This window comes from Rhinopithecus roxellana, chromosome 18, assembly GCF_007565055.1.
Source record: "Rhinopithecus roxellana isolate Shanxi Qingling chromosome 18, ASM756505v1, whole genome shotgun sequence".
Lineage (NCBI taxonomy): Eukaryota > Metazoa > Chordata > Mammalia > Primates > Cercopithecidae > Rhinopithecus > Rhinopithecus roxellana.
This window is the reverse complement of record NC_044566.1, coordinates 64,722,559-64,746,032: the sequence shown is the minus strand read 5'-3', so window position 1 is coordinate 64,746,032 and position 23,474 is coordinate 64,722,559. Positions and strand designations below refer to the sequence as shown.

Below are 23,474 nucleotides of genomic sequence, written 5' to 3'. Positions count from 1 at the left end.
ACTCGTAACCTTGTGATCCACCCACCTCGGCCTCCCAAAGTGCTGAGATTACAGGCATGAGTCACAGTGCCTGGCCCAACTAGAGATGTCTTTATCTTTTGATCCAGGGAATTACACTCAGGAATTTTTCTTAATAAAATAAAACAAAGCCATCCACAGACATGAAGGCATCATCTACAGTATTACTTATTACTTAGTAAACCCAATAACACTTTGAAATGCTTTCCTGGCTGGGCATGGTGGCTTACCAAAGTGGGAGGCTGCCTCGGCCTCTAAAAGTAATGCCAGCACTTTGGGAGGCCGAGGTGGGTGGATCACTTGAGGTCAGGAGTTTGAGACCAGCCTGGCCAACATGGCAAAACACTGTCTCCACTAAAACTACAAAAATAAGCCGGGCATGGTGGCACATGCCTGCAGTCCCAGCTACTCAAGGAGGCTGAGGCAGAAGAATCACTTGAACCTGGGAGGCACAGGTTGCAGTAAGCAGAGATTGCACCAACGCAATCCAGCCTGGGTGACAGAGCAAAATTGTCTCAAATTAATTAATTAATTAATTAAAATGCTGTCCTAACAAATTTAATGATAAAATTACATGAAATTATATGCTATAATTTCAACGCATCATAAATACAGGTACAGAACAAAGGAATATAAACAAACTAAAATTTTGATTTGCTAGACTGTGAGAATGTTTTCTCAATTTAAAATTGCACAAGTCATGAAAACTGAATGTGTAACTTCTGCTCTAACAATTCTATTTTCTAAAAATATTAGTCTCGTCTTTTTTTTTTTTTTTTCAGTTTTTATTTTACCTCTGATCTGTCTGGATTTATGACAGTGAATTAATTTTTTTTTTTTTTTGAGACGAAGTCTCTCTCTGTCATCCTGGCTGGAGCGCAGTGGCGTGATCTTGGCTCACTGCAAGCTCCACCTCCTGGGTTCAAGCAAGTCTCCTGCCTCAGCCTCTGGAGTAGCTCAGACTGCAGGCGCCTGCCACCAGGCCCAGCTAATTTTTTGTATTTTTAATACAGATGGGGTTTCACCATGTTAGCCAGGATGGTCTCGATCTCCTGGCTGCATTAATATTCTTTAATCATAAACCTCATATGTATTTAAATCTTAGTATCTCAAGTAGGTTCAGGCATGACTGTTCTGTTCTTCACTTGTCTAAAGTTTATCCTCTCTTGATTTCTTTAAGAAAGGCTCAGAAAAACATATTTGCTTTATTTTGTTTTGTTTTCATGGTTTTTTTTTGAGACGGAGTCTCACTCTGTCGCCAGGATGGATGCAGTGGTGCGATCTCTGCTCACTGCAACCTCTGACTCTCCTGGTTCAAGCGATTATCCCGCCTCAGCTACCCGAGTAGCTCACACCTGTAATCCTAGCACTTTGCGAGGCTGAGGCAGGTGGATCACGAGGTCAGGAGTTCAAGATCAGCCTGACCAACACGGTGAAACACGGTCTCTACTACTAATACAAAAATTAGCCGAGTGTGGTGGAACACAGCTGTAATCCCAGCTACGCAAGAGGCTGAGGCAGGAGAATCACTTGAAACACGGAGACAGAGGTTGCAGTAAGCAGACACTGCGCCACTGCACTCCAGCCTGGGCAACAGAGCGAGACTCCGTCTCTAAATAAATAAATAAATAAACAAATAGATAAATAAATAAATAAATAAATAAAAGTTAAAAAAAAACGTAATGGAGCCAGGCGCAGTGGTTCACGCCTATAATCTTGACACTTTGGGAGGCTGAGGCAGGCGGATCACTTGAGGCCAAGAGTTTGAGACCAGCCTGGCCAACATGGTGAAGCCCCGCCTCTACTAAAAATACAAAAATTAGCCGGGTATGGTGGCTCATGCCTGAGGGAGGAGAATCACTTGAACCTGGGAGCCAGAGGTTGTAGTGAGCTTAGACTGTGCCACTGAACACCAGCCTGGGCAACAGAGTGAGACTCCATCTCAAAGAAAAAAATTTTTTAATGTAATGGGAGTTGAATCTTGAAAGGACTAAATAATTATCAGTAAAGTATAAATGATACAACTATTATCATAAGGTACCCATGTGTTCAATAAGAATCAGCATTTACAGCTGGGTGTGGTGGCTCACGCCTGTAATCCCAACACTTTGGGAGGCTGAGGAGGGCGGATCACTCGAGGTCGGGAGTTCGAGACCAGCCTGATCAATATGGAGAAACCTTGTCTCTACTAAAAATACAAAATTAGCCAGGCATGTGCCAACATGCCTGTAATCCCAGCTATTCAGGAGGCTAAGGCAAGAGAATCACTTGAACCTGGGAGGTGGAGGATGCAGTGAGCTGAGATCACGCCACTGCACTCCAGCCTGGGCAACAAGAGTGAAACACCATCTCAAAAAAAAAAAACCAACATTTGCAAAAATTTTCTGATACACGCATATATATTCTTTGCAGCACTGCTTTTAAAAACAAACTGAAAAGAGAAATTGTTACCAAAAGAGGATGAACCAAACTATACCCATATAAAAGAATATCGGGGCCAGGCACGGTGGCTCAAGCCTGTAATCCCAGCACTTTGGGAGGCCGAGACGGGCTGATCACGAGGTCAGGAGATCGAGACCACCCTGGCTAACATGGTGAAACCCCGTCTCTACTAAAAATACAAAAACCTAGCCAGGGCGAGGTGGCGGTGCCTGTAATCCCAGCTACTCGGGAGGCTGAGGCAGGAGAATGGCGTGAACCTGGGAGGCGGAGCTTGCAGTGAGCTGAGATCTGGCCACTGCACTCCAGCCTGGGTGACAGAGCGAGACTCCGTCTCAAAAAAAAAAAAAAGAATATCATACGGCCATTAAAAACATAAGGCAGGTATTTACATATATATTCATGTAGAAAGTAAAAAAGGTACAGAAAAGGTAAACAGCTTTTTCTTTTTTTTTTTTTTGAAACAAGGTCTCGTTCTATCACCCAGGCTGGAGTACAGTGACATAATTACAGCTCACTACAGCCTCAAGCTCCCAGGCTCAAGTGATCCTCCCACCTAAGCCTTCCCAGGTAGCTGTAACTACAGACACATGCCACCAGGCCCGGCTAATTTTTGTACTTTTGGTAGAGATGGGGTCTCACTATGTTGCTGAGGTTAGTCTTGAACTGCTGGACTCAAACAATCCTCCCACCTCAGCTTCCCAAAGTGCTAGAATTACAGGCATGAGACACTGCACCCAGCCAGTTTGTTTGGTTGTTATGATTTTTGGGTTTTTTGCTTACTAATACACAGAAACATCTGATGACATATGCAGAATTTTTTCATTAAAGGACACGAAAGAGACTTAAAATACAGAAGAGTGATTCCTACAAAAAAGCAGAAGGTAGTGAACAGGGGGACAATTTTTCTGTATTGTTTGAGATTTCTCCTTCCATGATATGTCATGATACATGTTTCTGCAGAACCACACAACTTAATTAATTACAGTCTTTCCTCAACCTGAATGCATCCTTAGAAATGCTGGATGAAATATAAAATTGTAGGCCGGGTACCGTGCCTCACACCTGTAATCCCAGCACTGTGGGAGGCCGAGGCGGGTAGATCACTCGAGGTCGGGAGTTCGCAACCAGGTTGACCAACATGGTGAAACCCCATCTCTACTAAAAATACAAAATTAGCCGGGCGTGGTGGCGTGCACCTGTAATCCTAGCTACTTGGGAGGCTGAGGCAGGAGAATCGCTTAAACCCAGAAGGCAAGAGGTAGTTTACAGTGAGCTGAGGTTGCACCACTGCACTCCAGCTTGGGCAACAGAGCAAGAGTCTGTCTCAAAAAAAGAAAAAAAAAAAGGACTGTAGCCATGGGGGCGCACCTGGTCCGGCGCTACTTGGGCGATGCCTCGGTGGAGCCCGACCCCTTGCGGATGCCAACCTTCCCGCCCGACTACGGCATCCCCGAACGCAAGGAGCGTGAGATGGTGGCCACACAGCAGGAGATGATGGACACGCAGCTGAGGCTCCAGCTGCGGGACTACTGTGCCCACTATCTCATCCGGCTGCTCAAGTGCAAGCGCGACAGCTTCCCCAACTTCCTGGCCTGCAAGCAGGAGCAGCACGACTGGCACTACTGCGAGCACCGCGACTATGTGATGTGCATGAAGAAGTTTGAGCGGGAGCGGAGGCTGCTCCAGCGAAAGAAGCGGCGGGAGAAGAAGGTGGCAGAGTTGGCCAAAGGCCAGGGACCCTGGGAAAGTGGACCCCCAGGTGGCCTTGTAGGGAGTGCACTCCCCACTCTATGGACCAGTCAAATAAAAGCCTTCAGTCCCCTCAAAAGAAAAAAAAAAAAAAAGAAATACAAAATTGTAGAACAAATGGGAGGAAGTTGTAACTTTATAAATTTTAAACAAACTAAAACTGAAATTTACCAACTGCAGATTTTGATGAAATAAGTACAAGTACTTCAGCACAAGTGAAACCAGAAGCAGGGAGTGGGATGCAACAGGCAATGTGATTTTCTAATATTATAAACTAAGATATTGTTAACAGGGGCTTTATTTATTTATTTTTTTTTTTTTATTTTGAGACGGAGTCTCGCTCTGTCACCCAGGCTGGACTGCAGTGGCCGGATCTCAGCTCACTGCAAGCTCCGCCTCCCGGGTTCACGCCATTCTCCCGCCTCAGCCTCCGGAGTAGCTGGGACTACAGGCGCCGCCACCTCACCCGGCTAGTTTTTTGTATTTTTAGTAGAGACGGGGTTTCACCGTGTCAGCCAGGATGGTCTCGATCTCCTGACCTCGTGATCTGCCCGTCTCAGGCCTCCCAAAGTGCTGGGATTACAGGCTTGAGCCACCACGCCCGGCCCAGGGGCTTTAAATGAACACACAATAAACAACAAAACTTAAACTCATGGGAAATAACTCTGCAAAATTACTCTACTTCAAACATCAAAATACCTTCAGGCAAAGTTTTCTACGAGCTCAAGAAAAAATTGAAGTCTGAGGAAATGTTCTTTGCCATCAATATATCCTCAGTACCTCAGACGTGTCTCCCGTAACTGACATTAAAGATGTGCTAAATTAGTGAACGTTATACCACTGTTTGTCTGTAGCATCAACACAAATCTTTAGTACAGATGCTTCCATATCTAATCAACATTATTTCCTAACAGGGCATGACTGTAGATAGGTGGGAAACAGAATGGGAGAGAAGTGCCTAGCAGGCTAAGAGAAACAATTCACGTTGAACAGAAGGGCTAGGGCAGCCACAGAGCCCAGGAAATTTCCAGATGATTCTAATGTGTAATAAAATTTCAAAACCACTGGACCGGACAAACCTGAAGATCTCTTGGCCGGGCATGGTGGTTCATATCTGTAATCCTAGCACTATGGAAGGCCAAGGTGGGTAGATCCCTTGAGGCTAGGATTTCAAGACCGGCTTGGTCAACATGGAGAAATCCCATCTCTACCAAAAATACAAAAAAAAAACTGGCCAGGCACGGTGGCTCATGCCTGCAATCCTAGCACTTTGGGAGGCTGAGGCGGGCGGATCACCTGAGGTCACGAGTTCAAGAGCAGCCTTGAACTCGTGGACAACATGGTAAAACCCCATCTCTACTAAAAATACAAAAAATTAGCTAAGTGTGGAGGCACACACTTGTAATTCCAGCCACTTAGGAGGCTGAGGCAGGAGGATCGCTTGAACTCAGGAGGTGGAGGTTGCAGTGAGCTAAGATCACACCAATGCATTCCAGCCTGGGTGACAAAAGTGAGACTCCATCTCAAATTCAAAAAAAGCAAAAAAAATTAGCCAGGGCGCGGTGGCACGTGCCTGTAGTCCCAGCTACTAGGGAGAGTGAGGCACGAGAATTGCTTCAACATGGGAGGCAGAGGCTGCAGTGTGCCAAGATCATGCCACTGCACTCCAGGCTGGGCGACAGAGTGAGATTCTATATCCAAAAAAAAAAAAAAATCTCTCTTCCAGCTCTAACAGCTAATGAATGATTCAGTACCTTTATCGCAAATAACAACTTGCAAATTTTCCACAAAATAAAAGACAGTTTATCTTGGAGTCAGTTATCCTGGAGTCTCGCTCTGTCGCCCAGGCCAGAGTGCAGTGGCGTGATCTCGGTTCACTGCAACCTCCACCTCCTGGGTTCCAGTAATTCTCTGCCTCCCATGTAGCTTGGATCACAGGCACCCATCACCACATCCGGCTAATGACAGTTTACCTTTAAATCTACTGTAAGATATAAATGAACTCAATTTTGTTAGAAGAGTGAACATACAGAACTACTAAGCTTAGGGTCCAAATTAAATCAAACCACCTGACTAGTTTCTATTGTTTGCTGGGCTCGATTTTGTTTTAACATACATGGCATCAGCACAGTTACTCAATGACTTGATCATAACTTCTTAATAAATATTTACTGAATAGTGATGTATGAAATACTACAACACACATGCCAGGAAAAAAAAAAAACCTACACTTCATTCTAAAGTAAATGAGAATTTACCCAAAAGGATTTAGAGAAAAATCATCAAATTTTCACCTGCTAAAAAAAATAATGAATCTAGTATACAGAATGGTTTAAAGAAAGCCAAGATTAAATGACAGAAACGTTCAGCAGGAATGCGCCTGCAGAAATTCAGGCAGGCAGCTGTGGTACCTTGATCTCTGGGGACACTCAAGAGAAGGTAAATACAAAAAAATCTGATGGGCATTGTGGTGTGTGCCTGTAATCCTAGCTACTCGGGAGACTGAGGCAGGAGAATTGCTTGAACCCAGGAGGTGGAGGTTGCAGTGAGACGTTATCGTGCCATTGCACTCCAGTCTGGGCAACAGAGCAAGACTCCATCTCAAATATATATATACTTGCCAATTACTAACTTTTCCTAAATCCCCATATCCATCTGTACGCATGAATCTTTTTCATCTCTACCAGATTATCCATCTGTACTCTTTCAAACATGTAACAATAATCTTAAACAGCCAGCATTTGTCCAAATTCTTCTTCTCATCAAACAAAAAATCCTGTATGTGCCATGTCTACCTACCAAAATTTGCCTGCTATGTTTCTGTTTGCCAAGAGAATCATGTATTTGGTACTGGCACAATTTAATACCCTCAGATTACCTCCAACAATACTATTTGCATAAGTAAAACTAACTTTTTAATTTATTTTCTTTTTGAGACAGAGTTTTGCTCTTGTTGCCCAGGCTGGAATGCAATGATGTGATCTCAGCTCACCGAAACCTCCGCCTCCCAGGTTCAAGCGATTCTCCTGCCTCAGCCTTCCAACTAGCTGGGATTACAGGTGCGCACAACCACAACTGACTAATTTTGTATTCTGAGTAGAGACGGGGTTTCTCCATGTTGGTCAGGCTGGTCTCAAACTCCTGACCTCAGGTGATCCAGCAGCCTCAGCCTCCAAAGTGCTGGGATTACAGGCGTGAGCCACCGCGCCTGGCAAATAAAACTAACTTTTAGTAAGTTGTGTTTTTTTCTAAGGGAAGTTATCTGGGAAAAGGGAGACTTTCATACCTAGTATCTCTAAACTCCTAAATGGCACTTTACACAGTAGTACATGAATGGTACACACACTTAAGGGGAAAAAAAAATCATACCACATCTACATGAAAATCCATGTTTACCTTGCCTCATTAGCATTAATTGGTGTTCATGCCTAGCTGCTTCCATTTCTGCCTCCAGTTTCTCTTTGGCTTCTCTGATGTTTCTATCAACCTGCTCACGCTGCTGCTTTTCCATTTCATCAAGAGCCTTCCATCGCGATGCATACTCAAATTCAAATGTCCCAGGTTGAGCAAAACGTGGCGGTTGTTCTCTTTCCCTAAATTAACATTAAAACATACAGAAATGTACGCTTAAAAGGTAAAACAACAACAAATGAGAACAAGCACTTACAATGTCCAAGACACCGTGTGAAACACCATGTCTGTAAGAATTACCTCGTGACAATATTGTGATTACAGGCCTGAGTTTAAGAAACTGCCCAAGAATGTTCAACTAATAATGGAACAATGATTCAAACTTGCATAATCTGATGCTACAACCTGCATTATCCTATTATTATCTGCAAAATTTCTGCTTTTGGAGGTTTCATTTTCTGATCTTCAGTCAATGAAATATTTTATAGGCCGGGCGCAGTGGCTCACGCCTGTAATCCCAGCACTTTGGGAGGCCAAGGCGGGCAGGTCACGAGGTCATGTGATCGAGACCATCCTGGCTAACACGGTGAAACCCCGTCTCTACTAAAAATACAAAAAAATCAGCCAGGCGTGGTGGCGGGCGCCTGTAGTCCCAGCTACTTGGAAGGCTGAGGCAGGAGAATGGCGAGAACTCCGGAGGCGGAGCTTGCAGTGAGCAGAGATCCACGCCACTGCACTCCAGCCTGGGAGACAGCGAGACTCCATCTCAGAAAAAAAAAAAAAAAAAAAAAAAGAAATACTTTACAAAGGAAAGTCTGGAACATATGAATTAACTGTCTGGATCAGATGTTTTTACTAGTAAAACCAGCTAGATTTTATTGAGTGTTACGTGCCAATTAATTGGGTAGGCCCCAAAAATTAAGGCCTAACTTACTACAATTGCAGTTAATGATTTAATACCTCTTTCCCTTTATAGGCTATAAACTCAATTGACGACACCAAATGTGGCTGTTAAATGCCACCTCGGCCAGGCGCAGTGGCTCACGCCTGTAATCCCAGCACTTTGGGAGGCTGAGGCAGATAGACCACGAGGTCAGGAGATTGAGACCATCCTGGCTAACATAGTAAAACCCCGTCTCTACCAAACATACAAAAAACATTAGCCGGGCATGGTGGGCGGACGCCTGTAGTCCCAGCTACTCAGGAGGCTGAGGCAGGAGAATGGCATGAACCCGGGAGGTGGAGCTTGCAGTGAGCCGAGATCGCACCACTGCACTCCAGCCCGGGTGACTGAGCAAGACTCCGTCTCAAAATAAATAAATAAATGAATAAATAAATAAATAAATAAAATGCTGTGCCTCAAGTACCTAGAGTACAGTACATACATTTACCATATATTTCTTGAATAAATTAACAAATTACCAAATAAAGGGCTATGAATGTATTTGAAAGTCTTTTTTTTCATATATACATATATGTATATGTAAATATTTATTTTAGAGACATATAAAAAATATGACTCATCTCAAACTTCTGGCCTCAAGTAATCCTCATTCCTCAGCCTCCAAAAGTGCCAAAATTACAGGTGCAAGACACCACACCTGGTCCCCATTTTTTTTTTCACTTTTTTTTTTGAGACAGAGTCTCACAGTATTGCCTGCGCTGGAGTGCAATGGTATAATCTCGGCTCACTGAAACCTCCGCCTCTCAGGTTCAGGAGATTCTCCTGCCTCAGTCTCCCAAGTAGCAGGGATTACAGGCACCCGCCACCATGCCTGGCTTAGTTTTTGAATTTTTCTAGTGAGACGGGGTTTCACGTTATGTTGGCCAGGCTGGTCTTGAACTCCTGACCCTGTGATCTACCCATCTCGGCCTCCCAAAGTGCTGGGATTATAGGTGTGAGCCACCGTGCCCAGACTTTCTTTTCACTTTTAAGAATTGGTGGTGGTGGTGGTGTTGCTTTGGGTTTTTGTGAGACAGGGTCTTGCTCAGTTTCACAGGCTGGAGTGTAGTGGCACAATTAAGACTCACTGCCGAGACCAGGAACGGTAGCTCACGCTTGTAATCCCAGCACTTTGGGAGGCTGAGGTAGGCGGATCACAACGCCAGGAGTTCAAGACCAGCCTGGCCAACATGGCGAGACCCCATCTCTACTAAAATTACAAAAATTAGCTGGGCATGGTGGCGGGCACCTGTAAATCCCAGCTACTTGCGAGGATTTAGGCAGGAGAATCGCTTGAAACCCAGGAGGCAGAGGTTGCAGTGAGCCAAAATTGTGCCACTGCACTCCAGCCTGGGCAACAAGAGCAAGACTCCATCTTAAAAAAAAAAAAAGGCTGACTGCCAAATCAACCTCCCAGGCTCAACCAATCCTCCCACCTGAGGCTGCAGAGTACCTAGGACTACAGGGGTGTGCCACCATGATCAGCTAATTTTTGCATTTTTGTAGAGATGAGGTACCACTATGTTGCCCAGGCTGGTCTCAAACTCCTGGAAGCAATGCTTCTGCCTCCCAAAGTGCTAGGACTACAGGTGGGAGCCACCACACCCAGCCAACTTTCAAGAAATTTTTGCAGAAAAGTCTTCAACTAGTCTCGCCTATAACAGCCTCTATTAAAAAGTACTGAGGCTGCTGGGCGCAGTGGCTCAAGCCTGTAATCCCAGCACTTTGGGAGGCCGAGACGGGCGGATCATGAGGTCAGGAGATGGAGACCATCCTGGTTAACCCAGTGAAACCCCGTCTCTACTAAAAACATACAAAAAACTAGCCGGGGAGGTGGCGGGTGCCTGTAGTCCCAGCTACTCGGGAGGCCGAGGCAGGAGAATGGCGTAAACCCAGGAGGTGGAGCTTGCAGTGAGCTGAGATCTGGCCACTGCACTCCAGCCTGGGCAACAGAGCGAGACTCTGTCTCAAAAAATAAATAAATGAATAAAAAGGTACTGATGGGAAAACAATCCCCACTCCATGAATAAAAGCATAGATACCTTGCTACAAATGTAAATTTAAACTTTTATTTTGGGGTAGGGAGGTGAGAAGGGGTAGGTATGACAAATCTGGGAGAGAGAAAGGAGAAGGCTGTCACAGAGGGAAAGATGTAGTAACAAGAGAGGGAAAGATATTCAGAAGCATATCAAGAAAAATCAAAGACAGCCATGATCCTAGGGACTCCATATCTGAAAAACCTACTTGGATTTTTTTCTTTTTAAAGCACCGACTGTAAAGTGGGAAAGAGTGGGAGGATCTACCAACCACTAATTTTTCTAAAAGAACTGTTTATTGGTCAGCAGTTCCTAAGTCAAAGATTGACTATATTTTTAAATTATTTATTTTCTCTCACAGGAAAAAAAAACACTGAAATAACATGGTTTTTTGAAGTTACAAGTGAATTTGAATCTTGGCTCTTATGCTTTGTGAGCATTTTCTTTTTCTCTCTTTTTTTTTTTTTTTTTGAAACATGTCGCCCAGGCTGGAATGCAATGGCACACTCTCAGCTCACTGCAACCTCTGCCTCCCAGGTTCAAGTGATTCTCCTGCCTCAGCCTCCCAAATAGCTGGGATTACAGGCTCCTGCCACCATACCCAGCTAATTTTTTGTGTTTTCAGTAGAGACGGGGTTTCACCATATTGGCCAGGCTGGACTCCAACTCCAGATCTCAGGTGATCCACCCGCTTTGGCCTCCCAAAGTGCAGGGATTACAGGCATGAGGCACTGCGCCAGGCCCTGTGAGCATTTTCTTCTGTGAATAAATCTTTAGTAAAAAAAAAAAAGCAGGAACAGAACTAGTCTTTTTTTTTTTTTTTTTTTTTTTTTTGAGAAAGTCTCACTCCAGTCACCCAGGCTGGAGTGCAGTGGCACAATCTCAGCTCCACCTCCCGGATTCAAGCGATTCTCCTGCCTCAGCCTCCCAAATAGCTGGGATTACAGGTGCGTGCCACCGCATCGGACTAATTTTTATATTTTTAGTAGAGACAGGGTTTCACCATGCTGGCCAGGTTAGTCTCGAACTCCTGACCTCAGGTGATCCACCCACCTCAGCCTCCCAAAGTGCTGGGATTAAAGGCGTGAGCCACCATGCCCAGCCATAACTAGCTCTTATTAAGGTTTGCTGAGATCATTAACTATATAAACAAATATTGTCTATAAAGTCTATTCTTGTAACAACCTGTACTTCTAGTTCTCTAACTCCCAAATCCAAACGTATGCTTTATTTCAAATTTGCAATGGTGACCTATAACAAGGAAAAAGTTAAGTGAAGAGGAAATCACAGGAACCCTTTAAAAAATGGCATTGTGGCCAGGTGCAGTGCCTCACACCTGTAAATCCAACAGTTTGAGAGGTCAATGCGGGCAGATCACTTGAGCCCAGGAGTTCGAGACCACCCTGAGCAACATGACGAAACTCTGTCTTTACAAAAAAATTTAAAAATTAGATGGGCATGGTGGCCCACATCTGTAGTCCCAGCTACTTGGTGGGTACTGAGGTAGAAGGATCACTTGAGACCAGGAGGTAGAGGCTGCAGTGAGCCATGATCACACCATTACACCGCAGTCTGGGCAATAGGGCCAGACCCTGTCTCAAAAAAAAAAAAAAAAAAAGAGAGAGAGAGAAATTGCATTGTAAAGGATATAAGAATAGCTATTAATTAGGCTGGGTGTGGTGGCTCTCACCTGTAATCCCAGCACTATGGGAGGCCAAGACAGGTGGATCACCTGAGGTCAGCAGTTCCGAGTCCAGCCTGGCCAACATAGTGAAACCCATCTCTACTAAAAATACAAAAATTAGCTGGGTGTGGTGGCGCAGGCCTGTAATCCCAGCTACTCAGGAGGGTGAGGAACAAGAATCGCTTGAACTTGGGAGGTGGAGGTTGAAGTGAGCTGAGACTGCACCACTGCACTCCAGCCTGGGTAACAAAGTGACACTCTCAAAAAATAAGTAAGTAGGCCTTTGAGTCCCTATGCTTAGGCCTGTTCCCAGACTGTGGGGTGCTACTTTCATTTTCAATAAAACCCCTCATTTCTTCCTTGCTTTGTTTGTGCATTTTGTCCAATTCTTTGTTCAAGACGCCAAGAACTTGGACACTCTCCACTGTTAACATATTTTGGTGACCCAGCCAGGAGGAAATCAAGCAGGTTCACTACGACCGCTCAGGGAGACAGAACCCAGAAACCTGGCATGCTGGCAAAAGGGTAAAGAAATCTTTTATTTTTTTGAGACGGAGTCTCGCTGTCATCCAGGGTGGAGTGTGGTGGCACGATCTCGGCTCACCACAACCTCCGCCTCCTGGTTCAAGCAATTCTCCTGCCTCAGCCTCCTGAGTAGCTGGGATTACAGGTGCATGTCACCATGCCCGACTAATTTTTGTAATTTTAGTAGAGACAGTGTTTCACCATGTTGGTCAGGCTGGTCTCAAACTCCTGACCTTGTGATCCACCCGCCTTGGCCTCCCAAAGTGCTAGGATTACACGTATGAGCCACCACGCCCAGCCCTAAGAAAGTGTTTTATGGTTTGAATCTTCTGGAAACATCAAAGAAAGACAGTCACCGGGCATGGTGGCTCACGCCTATAATCGCAGCACTTTGGGAGGTCAAGGAAGGCGGATCACAAGGTCAGGAGATTGAGCCCATCCTGGCTAACGTGGTGAAACTCCATCTCTACTAAAAATACAAAAAAACTAGCCGGGCATGGTGGCACACGCCTATACTCCCAGTTACTTGGGATGCTGAGGCAGGAGAATCGCTTGAACCTGGGAGGCAGAGGCTGCAGTGAGCTGAGATCAAGCCACTGCACTCCAGCCTGGGCAATAGACTGAGACTCCATCTCAAAAAAAAGAAAGAAAGACTGTCCTTGTCATCCACACTACAACAAAACTTTGGGACCTTGAACTTTGGGTTCATGGTCTCACAAATGAAAAGGGTCCCTCCACACTTTTGGAACTGTGCACCCACTGGAACCCTTGAGAGACCATCAAGCTTCAGATGATCATGCAACAAAGGTTCCAGCCAGTTCCAGGGGAAGACACCAACCCTAGCCATCGAGAAACTACCCTGCCTCCACTAGATGGAGCAGGGCGAGAGTTCCGTAATCCCCAATAGGTAGAGACTACAACCCAAGTCAGCACGAAGCAGTTACAGAAAAAAAGACCATGGGTTCCTCTGCCTCCCACAAAGATTTACGAGGATCACATCTCTAAGTGGGGAGATGAGGCAAGAAAATAGGGTCTGGAAGCAGGGAACAGAAGGCCAATTCACAATTCAGCTATAACAGGAAATATCCTCTCCATAGGGCATACACCAAGTAAATGACTTTGTAACTTCACTTCATCCTCTTCATTTACATAGGGCACACCCCAAGCAGAGAGTATTTAAACTCACAAAAACTCTGTAACAGGGCCTTCGAGCCCCTATGCTCAGGCCCACACTGTGGAGTGTACTTTCATTTTCAATAAAACCCTTCATTCCTCCCCTGCAAAAAAAAATAAATAAGTGACTGATTTTTTTTTTTTTTTTTTTTTTGAGACGGAGTCTTGCTCTGTCGCCCAGGCTGGAGTGCAGTGGCCGATCTCAGCTCACTGCAAGCTCCGCCCCCCCGGGTTTACGCCATTCTCCTGCCTCAGCCTCCCAAGTAGCTGGGACTACAAGCGCCCACCACCTCGCCTGGCTAGTTTTTGTATTTTTTAGTAGAGACGGGGTTTCACCGTATTAGCCAGGATGGTCTCGATCTCCTGACCTTGTGATCCGCCCGTCTCGGCCTCCCAAAGTGCTGGGATTACAGGCTTGAGCCACCGCGCCCGGCCAAGTGACTGATTTTTAAAAACATAATATGCTCTACAAAAGTAGAGGGGAGGGGAAAATTGGAGGGGAAAGGGAGGTGGGACAGGCAGAGAACAGAACTGGAGGCAGTCCATCTAGGGAATGGGACTGTGAAGCCATACTTGTGAAACATTTGGACTGCTATTCTACAACTTTTATTTGGTATGTTCGTTGCACAGCTATTTGAAATGTTTAATAAAGCTTTATAAACTTAAAAAGAATGCACTCATATAGGCAGTTAACGTAAATATACTTGTATTATTCTAAGTGAAAAGGGCAAAAGAATAAACATACAACATTTTGAAAATGAGCTATTTTTTGCAACCTCTAAAAGTTTTTCCAGCTGTGCCAGGTTATTTAACTAGGAATATCCTGCTCCATCCTGGTACACCAAAAGTCTCCTTTTAACCCACAATAGACTTGAAGCATAAAATAAAACTTAGGAAGTATTTTCAGCTGGGTGTGGTGGCTCATCCTAGCACTTTGTGAGGCCGAAGCGGGTAGATCACTTAAGATCAGGAGTTTGAGACCAGCCTGACCAACATGGTGAAACCCCATCTCTACTGAAAACACGAAAAAATTAGTCGGGCGTGGTGGCACACGCCTGTAATCCGAGCTACTCAGAAGGCTGAGGAAGGATAATCACTTGAACCCGGGAGGTGGAGGTTGCAGTGAGCTGAGTTCACGCCACTGCACTCCAGCCTGTGTGACAAGAGTAAGACTCCATCTCAAAAAAAAAAAAAAGTATTTTCATGTTATCTAGATTTCATTGTTTTTCTGGCATAACTATTATTGACAGTGTCCTAGTACCCACCTGCCCCAGTTATAAAAGTAGACCTTTCTTAAAAAACTAGTATGTTTTACCCATATGAAAAAAGAACACTATTAGCTAGGTATGGTGGTGCATGCCTGTAATCCCAGCTACTCCGGAGTCTGAGGCACAAGAATCACTTGAATGTGGGACATAGAGATTACAGGGAGCCAAGATCACACCACTGCACTCCAGCCTGGGCAACAGAGCAAGATAGTATCTCAAAAAAAAAAAAAGAAAATTAGCATTCCATGTAGATTAGACCACTCTATTACCCAGATTATATAAATAAACAGAACACCTCATAATCCAACAATATTTGAAAACAAATGTAATGAATACCCTTAATAGTATATATACAAATTAACTATTAATAAAATCTTACTTATGATATTGTTGAGTTTTCTGCATCAGCTTCTCTGGCAAGCCATCTTCATCATCAAACTGCTCCATGGGTTCCACAATGACTGGACGAGGGGTCCTGGACAGGTATAAAAGCATTCATAAAAATTAACACAGTGCCAAGAATTAATACCTTCTTAAAATAAATGTTTTATAACAATAAAGATATATACTTAGAAAATGTCTCACTTGAGAAAAATGTCTCAGAAGTATCATTTGTACTCATAAAAAGCAGTCAATAGCCGAAGCAGTGGCTCACACCTGTAATCCCAGTACTTTGGGAGGCCAAGGCGGGCAGATCACTTGAGGTCAGGAGTTCAAGACCATCCAGGCCAACATGGTGAAACTCCATCTCTACTGAAAATACAAAAAATTAGCTGGGCATTGTGGTGTGTGCCAGCTACTCAAGAGGCTGAGGCAGGAGAATTGCTTGAACCCAGGAGGCAGAGGTTGAAGTGAGTGGAGATTGCATCACTGCACTCCAGCCTGGGCAACAGAGCAAGACTCCATTTCCAGAAAAAAAAAAAAAAATTCAGTCAATAAACATTTACTGAGTCAGAGAGAGATGAATGTCAAAAGCCACAAAAAGATGAGTAAATAAAGCAACAATCATGAACCAACATAACAGCTATAGTTAACATTCAGAAAGTACGATGAAAACGAGTTTGTACCTAACTCATGTTTTATATGTGTGGTCATCATCATAGCCACTGCTTCAGCTATTGACTGACTTTTACGAGTACAAATGATACTTCTGAGACATTTTTCTCAAGTGAGATATTTTCTAAGTATATATCTTTATCATCAACATGTCCCACCACCTCAACCCACCCACCTGTGCCCACCACCCGGTTTCCCTATATCTATCAGTATTGTTCAGAAAGTACTTAAAAATGTTGGCCATAAGGCACAGTGGCTCACACCTATAATCCCAGCACTTTGGAAGGCCAAGGCAGGCGGACCACCTGAGGTTAAGAGTTTGAGCGGGGCCAACATGGTGAAATCCCATCTCTACTAAAACTACAAAATTTAGCCAGGTGTGGTGGCACATGCCTATAGTCCCAGCTACTCAGGAGGCTGAGGTATGAGAATTGCTTGAACTCAGGAGGCAGAGGTTGCAGTGAGTGGCGATCGTGCCACTGTACTCCAGCCTGGGCGGCAGAGCGAGACTCTGTTTCAAAAAAAAATAATGTTAAAGCTGAAAATCAGATCTAAAACATGTCAGCAAAGTGGCTCACATCTGTAATTCTAGTGCTTTGGGAAGCAGAGGCGGGGAAGATGGCTAGAGCCCAGAAGTTTGAGACCAGCCTAGGAAAGATGACGAGACCCTGACTCTACAATATATTTTAAAATTAGCCAGGTGGCATACACTACTCAGGAGGCTGAGGTGGGAGGATCACTTGAGCCTAGGAATTTGAGGCTGCAGTGAGCTATGATGGAGCCACTGAACTCTAGCCTGGGCAGTAAGGCAAGACGCCATCTCTAAATTAAAATAAAAATAAAAGATGTTAGCCAGACAAAAGGGAAAGAGGGATGGCAGAAGACACCAGACATTGAAGGAGAAAAGTTGGGAGAAGTAAGTGACAAGAAGAGTGGGTGATGAAAGATATGACTAGAGGCCCTCCTTCTTTACTGTTTTCTTGAGTAAAACAGGAGAAAAGGAGAGTTCATGGAGGGGAGGAGGAATGAGTAGAATGGATGGCACACTGATATTAAAATTTCCTTTGAGATCGGCTCTTCACCATGCAAGGAGCATTAAAATCTATTTATACTGGCCGGGCACGGTGGCTCAAGCCTGTAATCCCAGCACTTTGGGAGGCCGAGACGGGTGGATCACGAGGTCAGGAGATCGAGACCATCCTGGCTAACACGGTGAAACCCCGTCTCTACTAAAAAATACAAAAATAAAACTAGCCGGGCGAGGTGGCGGGCGCCTGTAGTCCCAGCTATTCCGGAGGCTGAGGCAGGAGAATGGCATAAACCCGGGAGGCGGAGCTTGCAGTGAGCTGAGATCCAGCCACTGCACTCCAGCCCGGGCGACAGAGCAAGACTCCGTCTCAAAAAAAAAAAAAAAAAAAAATCTATTTATACTACCTTCAAAACAGTGATGCTTCAGAGAGAAAAAACTAAGCTAGAGAAATGAAGGGGGTTTTTGGACTCCAAAAGTTTCTCTTACAATTATACCAGAGATTAACACAGACTTTAGATCCTAAATGTAAGAAAAGATACAAAATAACTTTTCAAAATTATTACTGAGTTAGTGAAGACATTTTAAGGAAACAGTTAAAGCAGGTATGGAATATCATGAAGTGGTAAAATGAGATGATAGAAACCTCACATAAACTGAATAGGAACCCAAAGGTAAAGAGACTTAAGACATGGTACTTCTAAAAGTACCCAAAAAGGCCCAGGGCCAAAATGAAAATGATGCATTTTATGGACCATCCATCCGCTGGAAGCTATGGCAGGGCCACAAACAAAGAACAGTAACAGAACCAAGTAAGAGGTACACTTGGGCAGAGGCCAACAAAGAAACAAGCAAACCCCTCCAGTAACACAAGACCTACCCCCTTCAAACAAACTTTAGAAACAGAGAATTAAGAGGAAAAATGAGCCAAGCAGATGATACGTCATTCATCAGAAATGACAAGTGTATGAAGCCAGGGAAACCGTAATCAGTACTAAGAGAGAAAACTCTTGACATCTCTGTACTCTCAAATACGTTAGAGATTTTAACAAATTGTAAACTTTTCACATGTAAGTTTGGGCCACTAGACAACTCTTACACAGTACTGGGAGAGAAGAAGTACAGATTTCTAAGAGGGAACTTCATCGATACAAACAAATTTATAAAGTCTCCCTCTACCCCTCTCTCTCTATATATCATCTTGCTCCTACAATTCCACTTCTAGAGAGACACATAAAGCAGTAAGCAAAGATCAATCACAACCACATTCATCAATTACACAACATGAAAAGACCAAAGAACATGGGTATGTATTGTGTACAAGGGAATTACTTAAGGGACTGTATCTTATTTTTGTTTATTAGAACATACTAAAATGTTAACATCTATGGTTTCATTGTACATACACCACTCCCTATAGAAGCTCCCTTTGTCCACTTTCTGATTCATCTTGTTTATTTCACTTTCATCTTTAGGTATAACCAAAGTTTGTAAAACTCAACCTAAGGCCAGGCACAGTGGCTCACGGCTGTAATTCCAGAACTTTGGGAGGCCAAGGCAGGTGGATCTCTCAGGAGTTTGAGACCAGCCTGACCGACATGTGAAATCCCGTCTCTACTAAACACAAAAAATTAGCTGGGTGTGGTGGCGCATGCCTGTAGTCCCAGCTACTTGGGAGGCTGAGGCAGGATAATCCCTTGAACCCAGGAGGCGGAGGTTGTAGTGAGCCGAGACTGTGCCATTGCACTCCAGCCTGGGCAACAAGGGCAAAACTATTTCCAAAAAAAAAAAAAAAAAAAACTCAAATTCTGTTTTGCCATAGGTATAATAACTAAATTTATTCTTTTTTCTCGAGACAGTGTCTCACTCTGTTGTCCAGGCTGGAGTGCAGTGGCGCAATCACAGCTCACTGCAGCCTCAACCTTCTGGACTCAAGATATCCTCTCGCTTCAGCCTCCCAAAGTGCTGGGATTACAGCCATGAGCTGCCCAGGTTACTCTTTTTGCAAATGTAAGTATATATAGTAAGTGGAAAACAGCTGGGCACGGTGGCTCACGCCTGTAACCCCAGCACTTTGGGAGGCCGAGGCAGGCGGATCACAAGGTCAGGAGTTCGAGACTAGCCTGACTAATATGGTGAAACCCCGTCTCTACTAAAAAACACAAAAATAATTAGCTGGGCGTGGTGGCGCACACCTGTAATCCCAGCTACTCAGGAGGCCGAAGCAGGAGGATTGCTTGAACCCAGGAGGCAGAGGTTGCGGTGAGCCGAGATCGTGCCACTGCACTCCAGCCTGGGTGACAGAGGGAGACTCTGTCTCAAAAAAAAAAAAAAGTAGAAAACAGACGGAAAAGAAACAAATCAAAGTCTTCAACCATAATGTTAAATCTGAAGTTACTGCTTGGATTTTTGCTTTTCTCCCCATTTTACCACCGAGTCAATCATTAGTTTGGTTATAAATGTGAAGGACTAAGAGAGAGGGGCTTCGGTACTGAGGCCCTGGGGTTTAGAGCAGGTTATGAGCTGCATATCCTTTGGCTAGGAGGTTCACCTGCACTAGCCGAAGTTTTCTCATCGGTGAAATGGGATAGCAGTGCATCGTAGGGTTGTTATGATAACGAAAGAAGAAAGGTAGGGCACTTAGCACAGTTCTTGGTAAAGAGTTCATTAAACAAAAGTGAAGTTGGCTGGGCGTGGTGGCTCATGCCTGTAATCGCAACACCTTGGGAGGCCAAGGCGAGTGTATCACCTGAGGTCAGGAGTTTAAGACCAGCCTGGCCAACATGGTAAAACCCCATCTCTACTAAGAAACACAAAAAATTGACTGGGCGTGGTGGTGGGCGGCAGCTGTGGTCCCAGCTACTCAGGAGACTGAGGAATGAGAATTGCTTGAATCCAGGAGGTAGAAGTTGCAGTGAGCAGAGATCACACCACTGCGCTTCAGCCTGCGCGGCAGACTGAAACCCTGTCTTGGAAAAAAAAAAACTGAAGGTTTTTTTCGGGTGGCAAGAGGGGAAAAAGTATTTCAGTGTTCTTTCAGGCCTGAAAATATCAAAATTTAAAGTGTTAATTTATTTACAAAAACACTTGAAAAATGTTTCATTGTGGAAAAACTTAAATAGTAAGTTTTGTAGAAGAAAGAAGGCCCCTGAAATCCTAACATGTGGAGAGGAGCTCTGATCACATTTTTGTGAAAACCATTGAAGACTTGACTTTCTGTTGGATATATGCACAACGTCACATAAAGTGAATCACCTGTATATGCTTTTTTTCAGATATCCAATGTACTCAATGTAAAATGGCACCATTTTACGGACTGCATGCATCCACAATAATTTTTTTAACCATACCAACTGGTATACATCTGGGGTTTTCATATTTTCTGTAATGATATATAATATGAATTACATATTTGTGACTGATCTTTCCTCATTGTGGCTGATCTTTCCTTAAAACTATGGAAACAAGGTAGAATATACAGTACTAAAAACATGGCGACTTAAGGGCCGGGCAAGGTGGCTTGTGCCTGTAATCCCAGCACTCTGGCAGACTGAAGTGGGAGGATCATTTGAGGCCAGGAATTCTAGGTTACAATGAGCTATGATCGTGCCACTGCACTCCAACCTGGGTGACAGCAGAACTTGCCTTCAAAAAAAAAAAAAAAAAGTGACTTAAAAGATAATGCAGTATTTTGCGTATGTAATTTCTTTTTTTTTTTCTGCTGCCCAGCCTGCCACGCAGTGGCATGATCACCCTAACCCTAACCCTAACCGTTCATTGCAGCCTCGACCTCCCAGGCTCAAGTGATCCTCCCACCTCAGCCTCCCAAGCACCTGGGACTACAAGCATGCACCACCATGCCTGGCTAATTTTTGTATTTTTTTGTAGAGACAGGGTTTTGCCATGGTGCCCAAGCTACACGTAATTTTTAAAATGAAGAATGTGTAATGATGACAGTTTATTTCTGCACGGAATCATCCTTGTAGACATGTACCATTTTGTGATGGTTTTTCATTTTATCTCAGTTGTATATTTATAAGCATGGTTGAGAATAGTTGAACAGTAATGATAAAATAATTACCAAGATGCAGCCACGGCAAACATGGTGAAACCCCATCTCTAGTAAAATTCCAAAAGTTAGCTGGGTGTGGTGGTGCGCACCTGTAATCCCAGCTACTCAGGAGGTTGAAGCACAGGAATCACTTGAACCCAGAAGGTAGAGGTTGCAGTGAGCCAAGATCATGCCACTGCACTCCACCCTGGGCGACAGAACAAGACCCCATCTCAAAAATAATAATAATAATAATAATAATAATAATAATTAACATGATGACAATATTAATAAAATATTTTATGATGGAGAAAAAATAAAATCACTAAGATCTAACAATGATATCTTAAATTTACAAAATAGATCCATGTGGTAATATTAAGAAAAGGGATCTAATTTTTTTCTTTTTTTTTTTTTTTTTGAGAGACAGTCTCACTACATTGCTCAAGCTAGTCTCAAACTCCTGGACTCAAGCAAACCTCAGCCTTCAGAGTAGCTGGGACTACAGGTGCCTACTACAACAACTCAGCTTGTTTTAATTTTTTTTTAATTTTTCTTTTTGTTCCTTTCAAGACCTCTAAGAAATAAGGAAGTATCAATCTTTACAAATAACTACAAATAACAAATAAGGAAATACCAATCTTTATAAAAAAAGAAAGCAAAAAACTAAAATTGGATCCAATTAGCACTGACAGTATATCAAGGGTTAATGTTGCTTTCCGCAAAAGTTAAGTAGCAATTTATACTTACTAGCAGGTTTTTCTAGATAACTCATTACTTTCAACAGGCAATGGAAATATTATAATGTTTTTCTTAAAGAATTTTTTTTTGTCTAAAAGTAATCTCATTTAATGGGAAGATATGATAAAGCAAATAAAATGTTGGGAAAAGTAATCCCTTTCAAATATAAATATAAAATAGGAAAAGTACAAAATTATTTTTGTACTCTTCTGCACAGGAAAAGTGTGCAGGAAAGAGTTTTAAAAAGCAAGCCTGCAGCTGGGCACGGTGGCTCACGCCTGTAATCCCAGGACTTTGGGAGGCCGACGCAGGCCAATCACTTGAGGTCAGGAGTTCGAGACTAGCCTGGTCAACACAGTGAAATCCTGTCCCTACTAAAAATACAAAAATTAGCCAGGCGTGGTGAACATCTGTAGTCCCAGCTATTCAGGCGGCTGAGGCACTGACGCACATGAATCGCTTGAACCCAGGAGGCAGAGGTTGCAGTGAGCCAAGAACATGTCACAGAACTCCAGCCTGAGTGACAGAATGAAATCCTGTCTCAAATCAATCAATCAAACAAAATAAATCCTACCAGCCAGGAGCGACGGCTTGTGACTGTAATCCTAGCACTTTGGGAGGCCAAAACGGGCAGATCACTTGAGCCCAGGAGTTCAAGGCCAGCCTGGGCCATGAGGCGAAAATACAAAAAGTACAAAAATTAGCCAGGCATGGGGCACATGCCTGTGGTCCCAGCTACTCAGAAGGCTGAGGTGGGAGGATCATGTGAGCCTGAGGAGGTCGAGGGCGTAGTGACCTATGATCACATTCAGCCTGGGTGAGAGTAAGACCCTGTCTCCAAAAAAAAGCTATCAATAAGAAATTGTTAGTTAACTGGGTGTGGTGGTGCATGCCTACAGTCCCAGCAACTTGGGAGGCTGAGGTGGAAGGATGACTTGAGCCCAGCAGGTCGAGGCTGCAATCAGCTGTGATCATGCCACTGCACTCCAGCCTGGGAGGCACACTGAGACACTGCCTCAAGAAAAAAAAAAAAGGACAAGAACGATGGCTCACACTTGTAATCCCAGCACTCTGGGAGGCTGCGGCTGGCTGAGACAGGTGGATTGCTTGAGCTCAGGAGCTGAAGACCAGCTTGGCCAAAATGACAAAATCCACCTCTACAAAAAATACAAAAATTAGGCCTGAAGCAGTGGCTCACATCTGTAATCCCAGCACTCTAGGAGGCTGAGGCAGGCAGATCACCTAAGGCCAGGAGTTCAAGGCCAGCCTAGCCAATATGGTGAAACCCCATCTCTATTAAAAATAAAAAATTAAAAAATTAAAATAAAACGGAAAAGCAAAATGTATGAC

General features: G+C 44.0%; 1 protein-coding gene and 1 pseudogene across 5 annotated transcripts in view; one reads left to right on the top strand and one right to left on the bottom strand.

Annotated features, from left to right (window-relative positions):
- The window catches only part of PSPC1 (paraspeckle component 1), a 112,667-nt gene that overhangs the window by 74,638 nt on the left and 14,555 nt on the right, over positions 1 to 23,474 (bottom strand). For all 5 annotated transcript variants that reach the window (XR_004054632.1, XR_004054633.1, XR_004054634.1 and 2 more), the window contains exons 3-4: positions 15,629 to 15,724; positions 7,606 to 7,802 (exon numbers count right to left, since the gene is read on the bottom strand). Coding sequence is in view for 1 of the 5 variants with exons in the window: in XM_010353132.2 (XP_010351434.1) it covers positions 7,606 to 7,802; positions 15,629 to 15,724 (293 nt within the window). In the remaining 4 variants the exon portion in view is untranslated. The remainder of the gene's footprint in view (positions 1 to 7,605; positions 7,803 to 15,628; positions 15,725 to 23,474) is intronic.
- On the top strand, positions 3,813 to 4,231 carry LOC104654040 (annotated as a pseudogene).